A 21,417-nucleotide genomic window follows, 5' to 3' on the forward strand; every position below is an offset into this window, starting at 1 on the left:
CAGTAGTGCAAGAAAGAAAACGTTTTGTATGTTTAAATTGGCCGGTTGCGGCAGTAAGGCATTGTGGGTAGATAGAAAATACTGACAGAAAACCCTACATAGTTATATATTTTTGTCTTTAATGAGTTTAAAGATCTGAAAAGATTTTAATTCGTCTAGCTATCTTATTTGAATTAAAATTATCTTCTTGAAATAATCAGTTGTCAAATAACTGTTAAAGGTTTTACAAATTAGAACACTAAAAAATATACATTTTTAAATCAACCGGCTGCTTTGCTAATGCATTGTGGGTAGATAGAAGATTCTGACAGAAAACCCTACCGTCCTGCCAATAGAATTCTGTGCGAACCGATCAGGCGGTATCTATCAATCCGAAGATTGTAGTGCTAGCGTTTGGGTTGTCTGTTGAAGCGATTCGTTTCTTCTATTAATAAGTAAGTAATTTTCTTAACTTAGTATTGTATTTTTATTATTTGTGTTTTTGTATAATATTATGCTTGATATTAACTTCTATTTTTATAGTAACGTACTATTATTGTTTATATTCGATTTAATGATTAGGCCATGGCCGTACCAATGTGTACCTGTGGGGTTATGTCTTGGAACAGCTAGTCGGCTGAGATTTTTATCATGTGTGCTTGTTTTAACATGCATATTTGATAAACAGAATCGATTTATAGCCAGGTTTGTATGAATTGATTTGATTAGATTTACTATATATCCCCAAATTACATTGTGCCTCTGTACTGAGATGTCTTCAGAGTTAGATGTATCAGTTCACGTCAAATTGGGTTTAGATGTTGTACGAAGGTTTGAATTATTATTTTACATTCTTTTATTACTGAAGAATAGTTAGTAATGTTTATGCCTATTTTTAATTTGACTTAATGATTTAGAAAAATTATATCTTTCGGCTGACATGAAAGTTGTAAGAGCTGTTTTACTAGGAATCTTGTAATATGATTTTTATTTTTACGTTAATTATTTTATACCCGTTTTTTAGTGTTATTTTTTTAGAATAGATATTCTGTGCTGTATATTTTTGTTTTATATGCATTTTTTTTTTGTAATATAAAAATGGAATTGTATGTACCTTGTTCAGTTTTTTAGAACATAGTGAAATACTGGTGTTTTTGTTTTATTCTTTAGTTGTGTAAAATCTAAGTTTCTGCATTATGAAGTAAAGCACTATTATTATTATTATTGGACTCGTTTTTTAAAAATGTGTTTGTTAAATGATGGTTTTTTTGTATGAATTTTTTCTATTAATACAATTTGTTGGAAGTATGAGCATAGTAACTTTTGTATCATCATCATGACAGGTTATGATATAATCTGTAGGCGACATGAAAGAACTGCATAATTTTTTAATAGTTGGCAATTAACACTAAATAATAATTTAATTAATCTGTTTATTTATGTATCTGTTACCTGGGCTGACTGCATGGATCTTTGTGATAGGGGTCTGGGGGGGGGGGGGAGTTGCTGCTTTGAGAAGTGAGGGTCAGTATATTAAAAGTTAGAATTTTTTATGCATTGTATACCTATATTTGTGTCTGAGCTAGACTGAAGAAGCTTAACATAGAGAAAAAGCTCACCTTGACTTGGATAAAATTTTTATAATTTTCACCATAAAATATAATGTGTAGTAGAATTTAAAAAACTTATCACTCAACATATCTTTTGTATGGTTGATTGCAATGGATATGGTGCCACAATTGTACATTCCTGTGTACAGAGAAGTTTCTAGTTTTTTCTACAGAACCCACCGGGTTGGTCTAGTGGTTAACGCGTCTTCCCAAATCAGCTGATTTGGAAGTAGAGAGTTACAGCGTTCAAGTCCTAGTAAAGCCAGATATTTTTACACGGATTTGAATACTAGATCGTGCATACCGGTATTCTTTGGTGGTTGGGTTTCAATTAACCACACATCTCAGGAATGGTCGAACTGAGAATGTACAAGACTACACTTCATTTACACTCATACATATCATCCTTATTAATCCTCTGAAGAATTATCTAAACGGTAGTTACTGGAGGCTAAACAGGAAAAAGAAAGAAAGGTTTTTCTATAGAATGTTACTAGATTGATTTGAGTAAAAAGTGTATTTCATTTATTATTTAAATTCATTTGTGTTTAAATGTTCATCACTAGTGTTACATATCCCATCTAGATTTTTTTAAGTATTCATCTTCATAAAAAGTAATTTTTTCATATTAAATGTTGAATGATTTTTTGAATCGCATATGAAGCTATAAAATAGTTTCATGCTATGAGAAAGTTCATTCCAGGTTGAAAATGGAACCAATTCATAATTTCTCTAAACATGGGTATTGTGTTTCTTATTTGCCAGTTCTGACATCATTGCCATTTTCAGAAAAATGTATTCAATATTGACAACATTTCAGCAGTTCTGTTTGATGCTGTGCATACAAGGAATTTTTCATTTTAGCCGATATTAGCTAGTATTCATTGCTGATTTACAATATGACCAACATTTTATTTTTGCAGCAGATATGCCACTTCATCTCACCTTCCTTTCCACCAATTTTTGCTGTGTTTATTGACATCAAATAGAAAGTGAAGTGTCTTGAATCTAACTCGTTCAATTGGTCATTATTTATAGACTTGTACGCATTTGTCTACCACAGTGTAGATTATATCACATTTATTAATTCAATTAGCATGAATGTAAGTTACTCTGTTGACAATTTTCTGCTCTTCAGTTGTTGCATGCCATTTCTGAAATTTATATTATTTGCAAGTAAGAATAGCTTTTTGGCATCACCAGTGATCAAGTGTATTTCAACCTGCCATATCTTGACCATTTACAGACTTCTGCATTATTTAAAATGAATTTTGTTAAAAATTAATGGTATTAACAATTTGAGTTAAATTATCAGTGTTAACACAGCCGTAAACTAGTTAAGAGTGTAGATTTATTAACAAGTAATTACTGCATATAAGTAGAGATTTCTGAACTAACAAATACTTGATAGCACTTGGATTGACTTGTGTAGTGGAACTTAAATTTAAATGTTTATTTTTCTAGATTAGTTTATTAAAATAAAGTTTTCACTAACACCTCAACTCCTTACTGTGTTCCCCGCACCCCAAATACCCTACTAATTTTAATGAAGTTATATTTTATAACACATTGTAAAAATATAAAACAACTTATCACAACAAAATGGAATGATAACAAATAAAATCAACATTTAACAAAAGCAGTTTATAATGCTGCACACAAAACATAAGAAATATATATGTATATGTATTTACAGCAGCAAATGTCAGCACTGAAGTGTATATCAGGTCAACTTCATAAATTGAGTTTAAAGTAGTTTATGCAGACATACAAAGTATATTACTCAGAGGTCAGTTTATAGACGTTCAGAATAATTTATCATCTGTAGTAATATACATAGTATTTTTTTGATTCTATCCCAGTTTAACAAGGAAAAAGAAGAATATTTAAGGTGGGGTAACTTAAAACTAAAAAAATTAATAATTGTACCATTGCGTTAGGTGAAAGCTTATATTAAGAATGATTCCTTTTTCTTTTTTTTTTTTTGATGAATTTAAAGGAGGCTAATACTTGGTTGTCAATAGCAAAACCTTTTCTTTAACATATAATTTAATCAAAATTATTCAGCGCATTATTTTTTCATATGAGTTTTCATAGTGAGCAACGCATCACTATTCAGTTAGGCATATCTAAAGAATGAGTAGGCCATATTATTGAGCAATTGGGTTACTGCACAAACTCTCTGATGGTTCTCTGCAAGCTGAAGTTTGAGCCTATTCTACATCTGATATACTCGTCAGATTTGACTCCATCCCATCCCTGTAGGGGGAAGACATCCACCTTCTGACGTTAAGGGTCGCCACACCACCCCCCTCCCTTCCAAGCTCTGAGGGGCTTTACCGGAGGTCGTCTTCAGACCCTCTAACTGATTCTCATCATCTCACAGTCATCAGCCAGGCCTCGGTCGGGATGCCACTGATGTAAATGCCTCTGGAGACATTTGCATCAGTAAACACATATCAAATTTCACCTTCAGTAGACCTCAAATGGACATCTTCACCTCCAACCTAACATGATTTCCTCAAACTAACTAACCGAAACCACAAAAGCGAGAATCCCGCACCTAGTGCAGATTTGACAACACCGTTCGTGATTGTGAATGCCTCAGAAAACGAACGAGTTTAATGTTAAATCAGTGCTACACTCATACCAATCAAAATTGTGTTTTACGCAACATAGAAATTCAGACCTACACCCAAATAATTCGACCAGTTTAGGTCACCTAACAAGGGGAACACAACCTCATTCCGGCCCGCGAAGGAGCTGGAAACAAACCCCGCACCGCCACCCGGTCCTGTCATGGTGGTCGCGTGGCATTACGAAGTCACGGTCAGGACCGCCACTGGCAGCAGAGGGAAGCCACTCCCCCGGTCGCACGGGCTACCATACCCTGGCAGCACAGCCACCCCCACCAGCAGGAGCCCCAAATCGAATTACAAACAATACCAATATAACTTTGGCACGCTGCCAATGCGCCTATCCAACCAATCCAACGCCTATCTCCAACCAATCCAACCCCGAACCTGGGATCCTAACACGATCAAGTACCTCGATCAAACTCTCTCTGCAGACCTACACATCGTAAGGGCGCGAAGAAAAGCAGCTACTACAGACCATTCCTTGCGTAACATCCAGTTGGTACAGAGATCCAGAAAGGAATGTATTCTCTCAAGTTCCCTAACAGCTCGTGAACGTTCGACCTCATATCGGGGAAGATGTAGAGTACATGGTCCACTACAATCCGGGCATTGAGTCGAATCCACCAAACAAAACCTAGCCAAACTCGCCCGGAAAGAAACTCTGTGATATACTGATTGGGAGAGACCCATCTAATAGCACCTAAATTAGACACTATAGGAAATATACCATGTGTGTAGCGACCTTTCTTTTTCCTATTTAGCCACCGGTAACTACCGTTTAGATAATTCTTCAGAGGATGAATGAGGATGATATGTATGAGTGTAAATGAAGTGTAGTCTTGTACATCCTCAGTTCGACCATTCCTGAGATGTGTGGTTAATTGAAACCCAACCACCAAAGAATACCGGTATCCCCCACAGCACCTCTTCATTTGTCACTTTATCCACCCATCTGATTTTTAACATTCTGCTATAGCATCGCTTTTCAAAAGCTTCTAATCTTTTCTTCTCAGGTACTCCGATTGTCCAAGTTTCACTTCCATATAAAGCTACGCTCCAAACTTATACTTTCAAAAATGTTTTCCTGATATTTAAATTAATTTTTGATGTAAGAAAATTGTATTTCTTGACTGAAAGCTTGTCTCCCATGTGCTATTAGGCATTTTATATTGCTCCTGCTTCATCCATCTTTAGTAATTCTACTTCTCAAATAACAAAATTCTTCTGCCTCCTTAGTCTTTTCTCGTCCTATTTTTATATTCAGCGATCCATCTATATTATTTCTACTACACTTTATTACTTTGGTTTTGTTCATGTTTATTTTCATGCAGTAGCTCTTGCCTAGGACTTCATTCATGCCATTTATTGTTTCTTCTAAATCTTTTTTACTCTCAACTAGAATTATTACATCATCAGCAAATTGTAGCATCTTTATCTTTTCACCTTGCACTGTTACTCTGAATTTAAACTGTTCTTTAACATCATTAACTGCTAGTTCTATGTAAAGATTAAAAAGTAACAGGGATAGGGAACATCCTTGTCGGGACTTCCTTTTTTATTACGACTTCTTTCTTATGATCTTTGATTATTACTGTTGCAGTTTGGTTCCTGTAATTGTTAGCAATTGTTCTTCTACCTTTATACTTGAACCCTAAATTTTTTTAAATGTTTAACATTTTTTCCAGTCTATGTTATCAAATGTCTTTTCTAAGTCTAAATGCAACGTATGTTGGTTTGTTTTGCTTAATCGTCCTTCTACTATTAATCAGAGCGCTAAAATTGCTTCCCTTGTCCCTATACTTTTTCTGAAACCAAATTGGTCTCCTAACACTTCTTCCATTTTACTCTCAATTCTTCTGTAAGAAATTCTAGATAAAAGTTTTGATGCATAAGTAGTTGAGGTATTCTGTATTCTTCACATTTACCTGCTCCTGTTTTTTTTTTTTTTTTTGGTATCATGACAATAACACTCTTTTTGAAGTCTGACGGAACTTCCCTTTTTCGTAAATATTTCACACCAGTTTATATAATCTATCTTTTGCTTCCTCAACAGCACTGCGCAATAATTCTGCAGGTATCCCATTCAAATCCTTTAATGCTCTAGTAGATTCATATCTCGGTCTTTTATCTCCAATTTTCATTCTCTTTGACTTCCTCACCATCTATAACACCAGTTTCTAATTCATTTCCTCCCTGTAACTCTTCAGTATATTCCACCCACCTATCGACCTTTTCTTTCATATTATAAATTGATGTACCATCTTTATTTAACACGTTAGATTTTAACTTATGTACCACAAAATTCTCTTTAACTCTCCTGTTTGCTCCTTTTATTTTACCAATGATCATTTCTCTTTCCACTTCTTAACACTTTTCTTTAATTAATTGGCACTTCCTGTTTATAGTATTACTTAATTGTCTATAGTTTCTTTTACCTCCTTCATCACTAGCATTCTTATACTTTCTATGCTCATCCATCAGCTGCAACATTTTCTCTGATATCCAAGATTTCTACCATTTCTCTTTTTTCCACCTAAGTTTGCTTTTGCTGATTTACGAACTTCCTTTTTAACACTCTCCCATTCTTCTATATTTTCTACCTTATCTTTATTACTCAGACCTCTTGCGATGCCCTCCTCGAAAATCTTATTTACATCCTCTTCCTCAAGCTTCTCTAAATTCCACCAGTTCATCTGACATCTTTTCTTTAGGTTTTTATACCCTTACCTGCATTTCATTATCACTAAATTATGGTCACTATTAGTGTCTGCCCCTGGATGTACTTTGCAGTCGACAAGTTGCTTTCTAAATCTCTACTTAACCATGATATAATCTGGCGTGAGGAAGTAGTTCTCTGTCGATTGCGGATAGGACACACGAGTACTTGTTTACAAGAGGACAACTGCCGCGTGACTGCACGCCACATACTCGTGGACTGCATATGTTATGCGGCATTGCGTCGTAAATTTAAACTACCCAGAAACATCCGTGGTATCTTGTGTAATGATAGATGTTTTAGACCGGATGTTTCTGTTTTTGCGTAGTATAGGTTTAATACAAAAAATTTAATTACTCTAGTCCTATGTATTGTTTTTGTTATCCGAGTAGCGAGCCTTTTAAACTCCCTATCGGAATTTTTTATATATATATATATATATATTCATATTTTGTTGTTTTTTAAATTCGTCTGTGATATTAGTTATAAGATTTTTGTGATATTAGTTGTATGTTTTATCTCTTTTTTTAGTTTTAAATTTTATTTCGTTTTAATATGATAGTTGTTAACGTAGTTTTAAGTTACATATTAGTGTTTTTGTTATCCGAGAATGGGCCTTTTACACCCATTCCGGATTTTGCTTACTGTGATAGTAGTTTTAAGTTTTAATTACTTTTACTTTCAGTTTTATTTTTATTTATTTTCCGGGCGATAACGACCGCTCGTTTTAAGCCCTAAAAAAAAAAAAAAAAAAAAAATTATATAATCTGATACCTTGCAATATCGTCCGGCTTTTTCCATGAGTATATTCTTTTATGATTTTTAATGTTGGCAATTACTAAATTATATTTCGTGCAAAACTCAATAAGTCGATCCACTCTTTCATTTATTTTGCCTACCCCGTATTCACCTACTATAGTTCCTCCCTTGCCTTTTTCAATGCTTGCATTGGAATACTTATGACATGTTTAATAGGTTCTTTGTTGTTTTATACTACTTGCCCTGATGTGTCCTGTAGCTATAAAGCATGTAAAGTACATGTGATACCTGGAGTTCCAATCGAGGTGCTCATCTTCTGAAAGTAATGGTGTTCATTATAAACTTAGTTCCTGTTAATAAACTTAGTGAAGGTGAGTTTTAGGGCTAAATATCACCCTTTTACTCTGTGCTTGGTATCCTGTTAAACAAATGATTTATTGCTTTCACTATTTGAAAAGGGAACAGGAGCTCACGTCATTTTCCTGTTATTCTTGAGAATTAGTTTATATATTTGCAAATGACTGACTCATGACAGTTTTCCTTAATATAAATAGTTATGCATTTTTTTTTCATGAAAAATAATTACATTAGGCGTTGCTACTCCATGTATGTCACATGCACGATCTTCTTCTGTGTATACATTAAAACAAATCAGCAAAGCTTTTTAATATTTCCTAACCTTTTCAGTTCTTATGGTTTAATAAAAATCAGCTCAATTATTGTAAACAGAAAAGTTGCATTCCTCTGTATTCTGTGGTAATGATTTAAAATGGCTTGTATGGAAATTATATGCCTATTGAATAAAGCTGGATCTCCCATCCCTCATATAACCAATCAATATTGACTGAAATATCTATCTGTATATTAAGAAGAGTATTTTGAAGTTGTTGTTGTAAATCCCCTTACCTCTGCAACCATCAGTATGTGCATTCATAATTGTTTTGTTCTGTATTGCAGACCTTCAGAAATGGGAGACAGAAAGGCTGTCATTAAGAATGCTGACATGTCAGAAGAAATGCAGCAAGATGCTGTTGATTGTGCTACACAAGCGCTAGAAAAATATAATATTGAAAAGGTTTGTAACTATCTTACTTTGCAAATTGTGTGTCTTAAGTTTTGCTATTTTTTGGGGGTAAAAAAGGTGCCTTTTATTTATTTCGTAGACCATGCTAACCACTTGTCTTATTTATCCGGATTAATTAGGAAACCTCTCTCCTCTCCTTTTTAGATTGTATTGGGTATATCTCTTGTGTGCCAGCATACCTCTAGTTATCCCCTTGCCTCAAGGTGACCATTTCACCTTGAGTATACATGGTACCAACAGTACCATGAGGCATTGACCATTGAGGCATTTTAAAACAATTAAATGAAAAAAATCTGCAAAAAGAGACCAGAGTTGTGGCGGGACAACTTGTGGTTCCTTCACCACAACAATGTGCCTACACACTCAACTTTGTCAGTTTTGAGCAAAAATCAGCTCGCAGCCTTCCTACTAGCCAGACTTCTTGCAATTTTTTCTTATTTCCAAAATTAAATTCAGTGATGAAAGGATGCTGTTTTGAGACTATTGATGACATTAGTGCAAATTCATCATGGACCTTAAAGGCTGTTTCAAATGAAACCATCCAGGACTGCTTCGCGAAGTGGAAACACCGGGAAAAGTGTTTGAATATGGGAGGGGAATACTGAAAGGGAACAAGGGCCAATAATCAGTGAAATTAATAATAAAATTTAAAAAAAATAAAGTTCGGTTATTTTCTGAGCAGACCTCATACTAGTTATCAAAATTTATATATGTCTTTGAGTAAGAAAATAAACACACACTAGCAAGTTGTGTACATGGGAGATGAAAAAGCACTAGATTTATACCATCCATGCTGAATACTCATGCATGCTTGAGCATATTTTTAATGTCTTACTTGTTTATGCTGGCAATTTTTGTTAACTAATTTTCTAGCTTTTGAATTAGATAAAAATAATTTATTTCTTCATTTTATGAAAAAAGAAAGATCTAAGTTTGTGAATTTTACTTTTAAAAAGTCTGTTAAACTTACGAGCAATAAATCCTCAATTTATTCTGTATAACAATCATTTATTTAGAATTTTTTATTTTACTTTTGTATAAGATTAATTTACAGTTATGGTGCATTTTACTTTATCTGTCATCTGACTTGTTTACAATGTAAAAATTAGTTTTTACATAAATTCCTCTGAATGTTTTAGAATAGAACTGACAAACAAGTCAAGTAACTATACTGTTTATGTTTTAAACACATAATTAAATAATACATTGTTTTAATTTTTATTTAAAAGAATAATAAAATAAAAATATTTATAGAACTTAAATTTTATTATAAAGGATATAAATAATTGCCAAAAGGTATTAATTTAAAAATAAAATATCAGCAGTTTCAGTATGTAATCTATATAAATAAAAATGTAAATTGTTGTTCAAAATCTTAAATCTCTGAAAGTTCTTCAATTGTTTTTAAATTTTGACAATGTTGCATTCAAATACGCGTGTGTTTTTATATACCTACTATTTATATACTTAAGATGTCACACCTGTGACGGGTAAAAACATGCTTTTTTTTAAAAAAAAAAACAGCACTATCTGTTTGACATAAAAGCAACACCTGCTATACTAAATATTTTACGAATCCATTTCAGTGTTTCTGATATGTGTGTTCGCTGTAGACGATAAACCTACTGGACCTATTTATTTATGTGCGGGGAAAAGGGGAGAAAGCGAAAAATCAAAAAAGTGGAAAGGGAATATGGTAAAATGAAACTGGGGAAAAAGGGAAAGGTTAAATTTTGTGAAGTTCTGTAAGGTTTATTTTGTTAATGTTTTATCAAACTTTCAATTGTGTTAATTTAAAAACATATATATATATATATATATACTAAAATCTAGCAATAGCAAAGCATTGCCGGGTCTGCTAGTTATAAAATAAAATGTAATTGTCTAATCAATACTAACTGAAATACAAATAATTTATAAAATAAATTTATTTATTGGAAATCTGTCCTCTTTCAAAAGTGATAAAAGTTCACGCAAATTTAAAATCGCACCAAAAAAAAACCAGTTCATTGTAACTACAAACGAGATGCACAGTATAATATAAACGTTTCTGATGTGCTAACGTACAATACCTAGTCAACAGTAACATGCTGACCCCACTAGTAACAGTAGAAAAGCTACTGTACTACCACGTGCATGTACGTGGTCAGCAAGTTGCATGTATGCATAGATCATGCACCCAGTGGTGTAATGTGGGTTTCAGCCACCTGGGACATAGGCCAATGATAGTTGCCCAAAGTTGGGCAACATAGTAGATAGTCAGAAGCTGTAAACGAACAAATAATTAATCTTGATTATCCATCAATTATTGTATTTACATTACAAACTAGGGTTTCCAAAATTACAGATATGTAAATTTTGTAACTATTAACAAACTTATGGGTTTAAATTATGTAATTGTGTAACTGAACTGTTATTTTTATAAAAAAATTGATGTGCAATTGTGAATAAGTCAGATTATAATATTCACTATTTAGATATATTATAATTGAATTACCACTATTTCCTAATCTAATTAGTATAGGTACAAAGATTTTGGTTATTACTTATAAAATTGGCAGTACAGTATAATATATAGTAAATACTTTTAACTTGCAGCTAAACAAAAATAAAAATTGTAATAGTCACATGGTTGTATGTATACCAATATCCGAACATGTAGACCATCGATTTATAGTTTACATAAAATTTTTCGACAAATTTCAGTAATTTAATTTAATCACAAATCACAACACGCACTTAAAGAAAATCATGAATTGTAGCAGGTCTATTGAGTCTATAAATGGATGACGGATGTTGCAGGTTTAGACAATATTGAACTCTATCCATTATGTGAAAGAATTCTCGCTGAATATTCACTGTGAACAATCAGAGCACAAGATAAAACACAGGAAATTACCGCAAGGCAACTGGTTAGTACAAACAGTGTTGCCAGTTGCTAGAGCGAACAAGATGACTACATTCACTTTGCTGGGGCGTATGCATTTGGATGTGTATGTTAGTGTGATTGCGTGTTCTGTTAGTCTGGAGTGGGAGTTTGGGCAGGTCGGTATGGATTGGAAGGGAGTTAGTGAGCATTGTGGACAAGGGCAGTGTTGAATTCATGAGCTGTGTGTGTGTCTTATACAATGTGTCCAGTCACGAGGGTGCCAGGTGAGGGGAGTTATCGCAGCTAATCATGTTGAGATGGTGATGAGTCATCAGCTGCTGTATGTGTAGCCTGTCATAAGTTGCCAGAATTTCATGTAACCAGTAATGTTGACATGCTTATCAGAGCAGAAGTATTCTTAGAAACGTTAAGTGAAGGTAGACTTAAATTAGTACCCACCGGGTTGGTGTAGTGGTGAACGCGTCTTCCCAAATCAGCTGATTTGGAAGTCGAGAGTTCCAGCGTTCAAGTCCTAGTAAAGCCAGCTATTTTTACACGGACTTGAATTCTAGATCGTGGATACCGGTGTTCTTTGGTGGTTGGATTTCAATTAACCACACATCTCAGGTATGGTCAAACTGAGAATGTACAAGACTACACTTCATTCACACTCATATATATCATCCTCATTCATCCTCTGAAGTATTATCTAAACGGTAGTTACCGGAGGCTAAACAGGAAAAAGAAAGAAAGAAAGACTTAAATTAGTGGATCCTGCACTCATCATGCAAAACACCAAATGGGGATAGATAGTTTCATTAAAACATGAACAAAATTGTGAATTATCATCGATGACTGTGTGTCACTTGGCTGTTGATGATAGTCATGATGAACAACTATAAAGATTCTGGCAAGTGGAAGTGTGTTCTAACAAACCAGCACTATCGGTAGAAGTTGAACAGTGTGAAGACCATTTTGTGCAGACAGTCAGCAGAGATGATACTGGCAGATTCACTGTCCAGTTGCCTTTGAGACAAAATAGAAACGTGTTAGGAAATTCTAAAGACACAGCTATTAAGCGACTGCAGCACAGGAATGAAATCTGAGCAGGAATCTAGTGAAGAAACAGGCCTATGTGGACTTCATGGATGAATACAAGCAACTTGGACTCATGGAGGAGGTTTTAGAAGAAAATGAACCAGGTGAAGATGTCTACTATTTACCACACCATGGTGTTATTAATGAGTCAAGTTCAACAACCAAATTGCGAGTGGTGTTTGACGGTTCATGCAAGTCATAAAGTGCTGTATCAATGAGATCCTAATGGTAGGACCCACTGTTCAAGAACTATTTTCTATTTTAATCAGATTTAGAAAACACTGATTTGTGATTTTAGCTGATATTGTAAAGATGTATAGACAAATTAATGTGCATAAACTAGATGCAAACTTGCAACAGATTGTGTGGTTAAAAGGTTCTGAAGAACCAATCAAAACATATTATTTAAAAATGGTGACTTATGGAACAACCTCAGCTCCGTTTTTAGCCACTTGATGTCTCCAAAAATTGGCATTAGAAGAGAAGGATGTATTTCCAGAATATTTCAGGATGTATTTCCTGGATGAATCTTCAGAGGTTGTACCGTGGGATTGCTACGTTGATATCCTTACTGGAGGAGACTCTGTGATTGATTTGTTACTTTTACAATTACAGCTAATTAAATTATTAAGCAGAGGAAACTTTGAATTGAAAAAGTGGTGTTCAAACGAGCCCAAATTACTAGAAAATGTTCTAACGAAATTTCAACATGCAGGCTATAAAATTCATTCAAATGATCAGAGGATGGTCAGAACAGGAGTTTTGTGGAATCCGGCAACAGATGAGTTCCACTTTTTTAGTGAAACCAATAAAGGTACCAGTAAAAATTACAAAACGGCAAGTGTTATCCATTATCTCATCAATTTTCGATCCACTTGGATTAATTGGGGCAGTTATTCTGTCAGCGAAGCTTTTGTTACAACATTTGTGGGCACTAAAGATTGTTGGGATGAAGCCCTACCAACATCATTCGAAACAAAGTGGACTCAGTTTGTGATGAACTTATTAAACTACAGTCCTTAAGGATTCCTAGGCATATCTTCAATGTTTCATAAAATTAATATCTGATTCCTGGGTTCTGCGATGCCTCTGAATCAGCATATGGCACGTGCGTTTATATCCGATTTGAGGGTTCAGACGTCAAGGTACAACTACTTTGTTCAAAGTCTAGGGTCGCGCCTGTTAAGAAAGTTATTCTTCCAAGACTCGAGCAATGTGCCACTCTTTTATTGTCACAACTCATTCATTAAGTAATTTCAATTTTTCAACATAATTTTACAAAGTGTGTTATATGGTTAGACTCCACTGTTTTACTCTCTTGGATAAAATCGTCATCAGCTCAAAATCAAGACATTTACAGGCATTTTCAAGAGAGCTATCATCAAACTGTGTCATTTACCTAGACGATAAGGCATAGTGTTTAGTTTTAAGTGGCATACATATAAACTTTTGCCATTCCAGAGAATATTACACAATTATTTTGAATCTTATCATATATTATGTTATTATTATTTGTTGTGTTCATTTTGTGTGTTGTTTGTTGAAGGGCATGGCCTTCAAGGTTGGCGGTATGTTGAGGCATATGCGTCTGGATGTGTATGTTTGTGTGATTGCGTGTTCTGTTAGTGTGGAGTGGGAAAGAGAGTGCTAGACTGGGGAGTTTGGCTAAGTCAGTGTGGATTGGAAGGGAGTTACTGAGCATTGTGGACAAGGGCAGTGTTGAATTCATGACTGTGTGTGTGTGTGTCTTATACAATGTGTCCAGTCACGAGGGTGCCAGGTGAGGGGAGTTATCGCAGCTGATCATGTTGAGATGGTGATGAGTCATCAGCTGTGTGTGTGTGTGTGCAAGAAGTGGTTCAAATTCTTAGTTCAAAGTACAAGATATTATTTATTGTGTAACTTTGCTGCCTCCAAAACGTATCGCCCGGGGCAGATCACCTCCACTACGCTATGCCATTGCATGCACCTGCAAGTGCTCAGCACCAACCTTCCAGTTTCAGTTATTTTACACTAAGTAAATGTGTATGACTAAAAGTAAGAGGTGATAAACTGTATCCCTTATTGTGTATTAGAATCTGATAGTTCTACTATAACATATCGGGGAGTTGCATCCTGAAAGGGGCAGGTAAATGCCAGTGACCAGTGCTACATTCAGTAAACTAGTTTATATAAATCGTGCAAGTTAAGAATTCTGGGTGTAGTTCACTGCATTAATTTTTTTTTTTAATTACGATAAGACTGTCACCTACTAGCAAACACCATTTTATACTGTAGCTGAAATTAACCATTAAATTTGCATTTCTGTATGAAATTAAAGTGTTATAAAATGTAATGCTAAGGAGTAAAAAAGAATACATAGAAACTGTTAAACATGTAAAAAAGATCACAATATAAATAAATCTTGTTTTCATTTATGCCCAAGAATATTTGCTTGAGAAGGTTGTCACTTCTTTGCAACTGTTTTGCTGATCATATGAGGTGATTGTACTGGTTGCTGGCAGGAACATATAGCTAGCAATCTGGCCAGTTTTTGTATCTGAATAAAGTTTTGTTGTAATATTTTAATATATGTTTTTAAGAGGGATAGTGAGAACAAAATCAATTTACTTACAAAATAAATTATATGAAATTTTTACTATTTGTATCTTAATTAATTTAGTTTTTATTTTATTTAAAATATTTAGACTATTTCAAGTTAATTCTTTTTATAATCTATTGTGGTTACATATTTTAATTATTCCAGTTTCTTTTTTCTGGTAATTAGTGTAGATTTTTAACACTAGAATGTAAAAATTAAACCGGAACAATAATTACTAAAACTTGCTTAGTAATATAGATAAAAGAAAATGTTTTGCATATATGTATGAAATTTCCAGTCAGCTAGTTCTAATATATGTGAATAAAATGTATCTGAACTGAATGAATTTTACGTTAACTTCTGTCTCATCAAAATTCTTCATATTCAAACTAAGCAGTAGTAATTAACACACCAGTACTTATGCGTGTTTAAATGCATTAGTTTTACTCTAAAGTAATCATTGTTGATTAATCATTAAGCTGAGATTAAACAGTCCATGATCAGATGCAAAAGTGATCAAATATAAAATTATTTTTTTTAATCTTAATTATTTACTATTAAAGTAGTTGTTACAGCAAGCCGTAAATTACTACACAGTCAAATAAACAAATAAATCAACAAATCCCTTTACTAACATTTTTGTGAAATGTGTATATTGTACTGAAAAAATTTAAGATTACACACAAATTAGATTAGTTGTAAAATTAATTACTTTAATAACAATTAATGATAAACAAAATGTATGATATTAATTAACTTAATAAGTTAATTGATATATTAATACTTAATTGTTTTTTAAATTAATTTAGTTTTTAATGAGGGAAATGTTTAAATGTATTATTAGTTTAATTAGTTAAGAACAATGATATTCTATAATAGCACTCAACCAAAGGTTAATACATAATTTCTCAATTTTTTTTTATAGTTACAGTGTATCTTGTCTTGTTGCAGCATATAATTACTATATTCTCAAAAGAAAAATTATGGAAATTGAAACAAGCACCAGATTAAAGAGAAATGTTTTAAAGATTACGCCTGATGAAGTATACGGGGAAGAATACTTGTTTAACCAAAACTCAGGATGTGACCCAATACTACTCCTAGCAGTCAAATAATGGTACTTAGGAAGGTTCAGTGTTTGTGGCTAGCAAGGTTTGAATCCATGTTTAAAGATAATATTGTCAGGTTTTTGAAGACCCTCATTGTCAGGTCATTGAAGACTCAAAATGTGAAGACTCCACATTGAAAATATGTTAGTTGAGCTAGTTCACATTTGAAATAAACTGGAAGTCTTCTGGATAAGAACCATTTATGTAGCCCACTTCTCATTTATTAGTGCTCAAGTTGAAGAATGTGAAAAAAATTATCTTTGTAATCTCAGAAAATGTATACAGGAATTAGCTTATGAACTTACTTTGAAAAAAGTATTTGTCTTTGTCTCATCGGATAAACTTTACATTTGGACTGTTTGTACCCAGGCAGTAACCTGAAGATGTATGAATTTGCTGTCCATATTCTCAGTGAAATTGATATTGAAATTTTTTTTAAGCAGAGTGGTTTTCATTAAAGAAGCCACTTTTTTATGTTTCTGTGCATATTCATGGATTACACATTTATTTGATAGGATGACTTGTGGAGCTCATGTTAACTCATTGATAGTCAGGAAAATTGAAATGTTTCTCTTTATTTTGGCAGCTACTTGTCTCTATCATTTTTCCTTTCAAAGTTACAACAGTTTTAATCTGTGCCATAACTTGCACATACGCCCTAACGCTTTATGATATTGTTTGATAAATATAATGTTAAAAAAAGACAGTCACCAGGATGTCCTGAGTTTCTGTATACCTGATAATGAAAGAAACCAGAAAATCAAATTATGCATTACAGCTTGACAAAGAAGTGCAGTGTATTTTTTATATTTATATGTGTGTGTGTGTGGTTCATTTTAATCACCCCAGGCGATTTTCTCATACCTATGCACAATACAAAAAAACCTAAATAAAAGTTACCCAGATTGGAGGGGGACACCTCATTGTGACCTTGGATTTAACCTTGACTATTATTTCAAGGTTAACACTATTTTTCAAGTGGAATGGCCTATATTTGACCCCACCAATGAAAAGAGCAGAAAATTTCATATTGAAATGTGTACTCGCAATAGATGTAGGACCTTTTTTCAGGGCGTTTCATTTTAATTGTCCCCAGGTGATTTTCTTGTAACTACACCCAATACAAGAAAACACTAAAGAAATACCAAAACAGAAGTTACTCAGATTAGAGAGGACAGCTTATGGTGACCTTGTATCTTGATTGGTGATACCTTTGGCCTTGGACACCTTGATTGGTAGCCTTGATCTTGACCTTATTTCAAGGTTAACATGATTTTCTCAAATGGAATGACCTATTTTTGATCCCACCAATGACAATAGCAAAAAATTTTACATTTAAATATGTGGTTACACTTATGACCTTGGACCATTTTTGAAGGCGTTAAAGCTAACCATCAGAGAGTGTTATATGATAGTGTAAAGTTGTTTTATCTCTTTCCCATACTTTCGCATACTTTTCGAGATAAATGGTCTGGAATATAAATGTTCCAGGAATATTGTGTGTGAGACCTTCAAAAACATGTAACTTGTGTAAGACTATCACCAGTATGATAAATTCCAAATTCATAAGTGTGAGCACATTTCAATGTAAAATTTTCTCCTCTTTTCATTGGTGGGCTCAAAAATAAGTCGTTCCATTTGAAAAAAAATTGTGTTAATCTTGAAATAAGGTTAAGGTCTACAAAAAATGCCATTTTTGTATTGTGCATAGTTCATGATAAAATCGCCTGGGACAATTAAAATTAAACACCCTGAAAAAAGGTTCAAGGTCATATTGTGCTACATATTCAATATAAAATTTTCTGCCTTTTTCATTGGTGTAGTCAAAAATAGGTCATTCTATTTGAGAAAATCATGTTAACTTTGAAATAGTGATCAAATCCAAGGTCACCATGAGGTGTCCCCCCTCTAATCTGAGTAACTTTTATTTATGTCATTTTTTGTATTGTGCATAGTTTACGAGAAAATTACGTGGGGGGATTAAAATGAAACATTCTGTATATATGTGTGTGTTTTTTTATGTGTATTACTTATTTTTCTTCTTATTTTGCAGGACATTGCAGCTTTCATTAAGAAAGAATTTGACAAAAAATACAGTCCGACCTGGCATTGTATAGTTGGAAGGAATTTTGGAAGTTATGTGACCCATGAGACCAGGCACTTTATTTATTTCTATTTAGGCCAGGTTGCAATCTTGCTCTTTAAGAGTGGTTAGGTTTGATTGGTACTAATGTGTTTTATTTTTTTTTTTTATTCAAAATGCTGCCCATTTCTTGAATTATATTTCCATTTATTATTCTTTTTTTCTTTTTTTATAAGGAGATTGATGCAGTTTGTGTTGATTTTTTTTATTGTTAATATTACTTCTGTTATTTACCATAAGTTTAAGTGTCAAGCCAATCAGAAAAAACATGTATGTATATAAATATATTATACATACATACATGTGCATTTTTTTAATATATTGCTGTGAATGATCAAATTGCAGAAAGGGGGTTATGTTTGTACTATGATATTACATGCAAGTATTAAAGATGAAGTTCAAGAGAACTAAATGAATTTTTTTTGTTATACTTATTTGTGTAAAATTAATTTATTTTTATATATTATATTTAAAATAAAATGAAACATTTTTTCAGTTGTGTTAGTTTATTGTTTATAATAATTATTTATTTATTACTATATTTATATCAAAATTTGTGGGAATTTTTTAGTTCGTTAGATATGAGTTCATTGCTAGTAAATCCGTTAAAAGGAGTTTTGAGACACTGCATGAAAATTGTCTTAGAGGGTGAAAATATTATTTAGTACTTCACTTGTAACAGAATTATTTTATATGCTTATATGATATACTATTATTTTAGTTATATATTTTATCTTTATAAAACTTAATGTCAAAATTAATGTTGTGATATAAGTTGTTTTCTTTAAATGTTTACTGTAGCTGTAGTTAATAGTAGCATCTTCAAAACTGCATTACATTTTTAAAAATCTAAGCAGAATTGCTTTTGTAAATAGTATATATCCATTTGTGTAAAATGACTATCGCTAGATCATATTTCTATCTTTGATATTATATTTGCCATAGGCAAAAATAATTTATATTTCTTAAATAAATATTATTTTTTAAATTTTCATATTTTCTAACAACATTTCTAAAATTTGCTTATGGCTGTATTGTTAAACTTTTTTTTCTCTTAGCTTCACAGTTTATAAAATTTCCATTAGTCAGTGTTATTTAAAAATGAGTTAAAGGATGTTATCTGTAGATGGTACCATAGTACCATCAAATGCTAATTTAATTTAGTTACTAATTTCAGTTGTGTGTGATTAATATAAAAGTAATTTAAAATTTATATATTTAAACTAAAATTTGCATTTGTCCTTTATCTTCAAAATAATTTTGAAGTTCAGACTTACCTTTTGTTTGCATTTCCTAAGTATTTTGACAAACTTTCCTTTATTTTACTATTTAATTATATTTATGTAATTTTGAAAAAAGAGTAATTTGAAACTTTTTTAGTTACATTTTGTTCAGTTACAAAATGGACGAAGTTAAATCAGTAATAAAGAACATTTTTTGTAGATATGCAACAGATTTTTCATCTGAGACGGGACTTAAAAAGCCTACATTAAAATAATTAAATAACATTTTTAATGGTAATTTTAATGTATGGATGTATTCATATAATTTTTGCACTCTTAATTATGAAATCCATAGGATTTTTGTATTAAATTATTTCTTTGATATAATTTTTTAACTTCAAATTGACTTAGTCATTTGTATAAGAGCACTATTTCTTAAATTCATTACATTCTCTGCAGAAATTCTTATTCATTAATGATGTTTAACATGTAAGTAATATACTAACTTAGTTTATTTAGCATTGAGGATGTACTGTTACACTTGTACGATAATATTTGCACTCATTACGTGACGATATGTTATTGGGAAATAAAATTTAGCTGTTGTGATGAAGATTATTAATAACTTCATGTTGTGACATCGGTAGGATATAATTAAATAAATATTTGTTTATTTTTATTATTTTGTTAATAAATTTTTTGTGTGTGTTTTTAAAATTGATGTATGGACCAAGTTGTTGCTTGATTGTCTTTCTCATTAAAATATCTACTTTTACAAAGACATTTTATCTCTTGTATCATTAAGATGATTTATTCATGTGTCAGTTTGAAGGAATAGTGTTCTTTCTTTGATCGCTCATATGTCTATGACTTCCTTCAACTGTATCATGTGTTTAAAGTGATGTACTAAAAACTTTTTTGATATTAAAAATTTCCATAGATTTATGAAACAATTGTAATCAGCAGAAATGATATAATTGATTGCTTTTCTTATAATAAATTACACTTTTTGCTAGTAATTGAATGGATTTGGCAACAGTATATTTTATGTATTGTTCTTAAATTACTTTTTGCATTAATTTATGAATTATTTTTATTAATCTGTTAAATTTGTTATGTTGGTGTTACTAAATTTTTTATAACTTAAAACTGCGGTTTTTGTTTTTATCCTGGTTTTATATTTTCTTACACCCAGTTTATGCCCTTTGCAAAGGTACTATATGTTTCTATTTTTGTGTTTGATGTACTTAAATATTATTGTTATTTGTTTATTTGAGGACAAATATCTTTCACTGAAGATCTGGTGTACATCCATTCTCATCATTTTAGTAGGTTGTAATAACATTAAGGCTGTAAACTTATTTTTTTTATTTGTGGTTTTTTTACCTCCCTTTTTTGACTTGGCAAGAGTTATGATAAGAGATTTTCCATTGATATTTTAGAAAATTTTTTTTGTGATATTAATGTTAACATTTTTTTTAGAATGAAAATATTGATTTGTGTGTCTGTGTCTGTGTGTGTGTGTGTGTGTGTATATGTATGTATGTATGCATGTATGCAAAATTAGTTATGTAACAAGATGGTGGTAGCTTCTCTCGCTTTTTTTA

General features: G+C 32.3%; 1 protein-coding gene across 1 annotated transcript; it reads left to right on the forward strand.

Moving 5' to 3' along the window:
• The first annotated feature begins 310 nt into the window (after nt 1-310).
• Nucleotides 311-20,977, forward strand: LOC142323099 (dynein light chain 2, cytoplasmic). The gene is made up of 3 exons (XM_075362284.1): nt 311-434; nt 8,661-8,778; nt 18,498-20,977. Exons 2-3 carry the CDS (start codon nt 8,671-8,673, stop codon nt 18,657-18,659), a joined length of 270 nt encoding a protein of 89 aa, XP_075218399.1. The 5' UTR covers nt 311-434; nt 8,661-8,670; the 3' UTR covers nt 18,660-20,977.
• Nucleotides 20,978-21,417: the final 440 nt, after the last annotated feature.

Source organism: Lycorma delicatula, chromosome 4 (genome assembly GCF_047948215.1).
Source record: "Lycorma delicatula isolate Av1 chromosome 4, ASM4794821v1, whole genome shotgun sequence".
NCBI classification, from domain to species: domain Eukaryota; kingdom Metazoa; phylum Arthropoda; class Insecta; order Hemiptera; family Fulgoridae; genus Lycorma; species Lycorma delicatula.

Excerpts from the sequence above, each read along its gene's own strand:
- LOC142323099 (XM_075362284.1), top strand. The coding sequence starts at position 8,671 with ATGGGAGACAGAAAGGCTGTCATTAAGAATGCTGACATGTCAGAAGAA. Across the intron at positions 8,779-18,497 it reads AAAAATATAATATTGAAAAG|GACATTGCAGCTTTCATTAA; the intron begins GTTTGTAACTAT and ends CTTATTTTGCAG.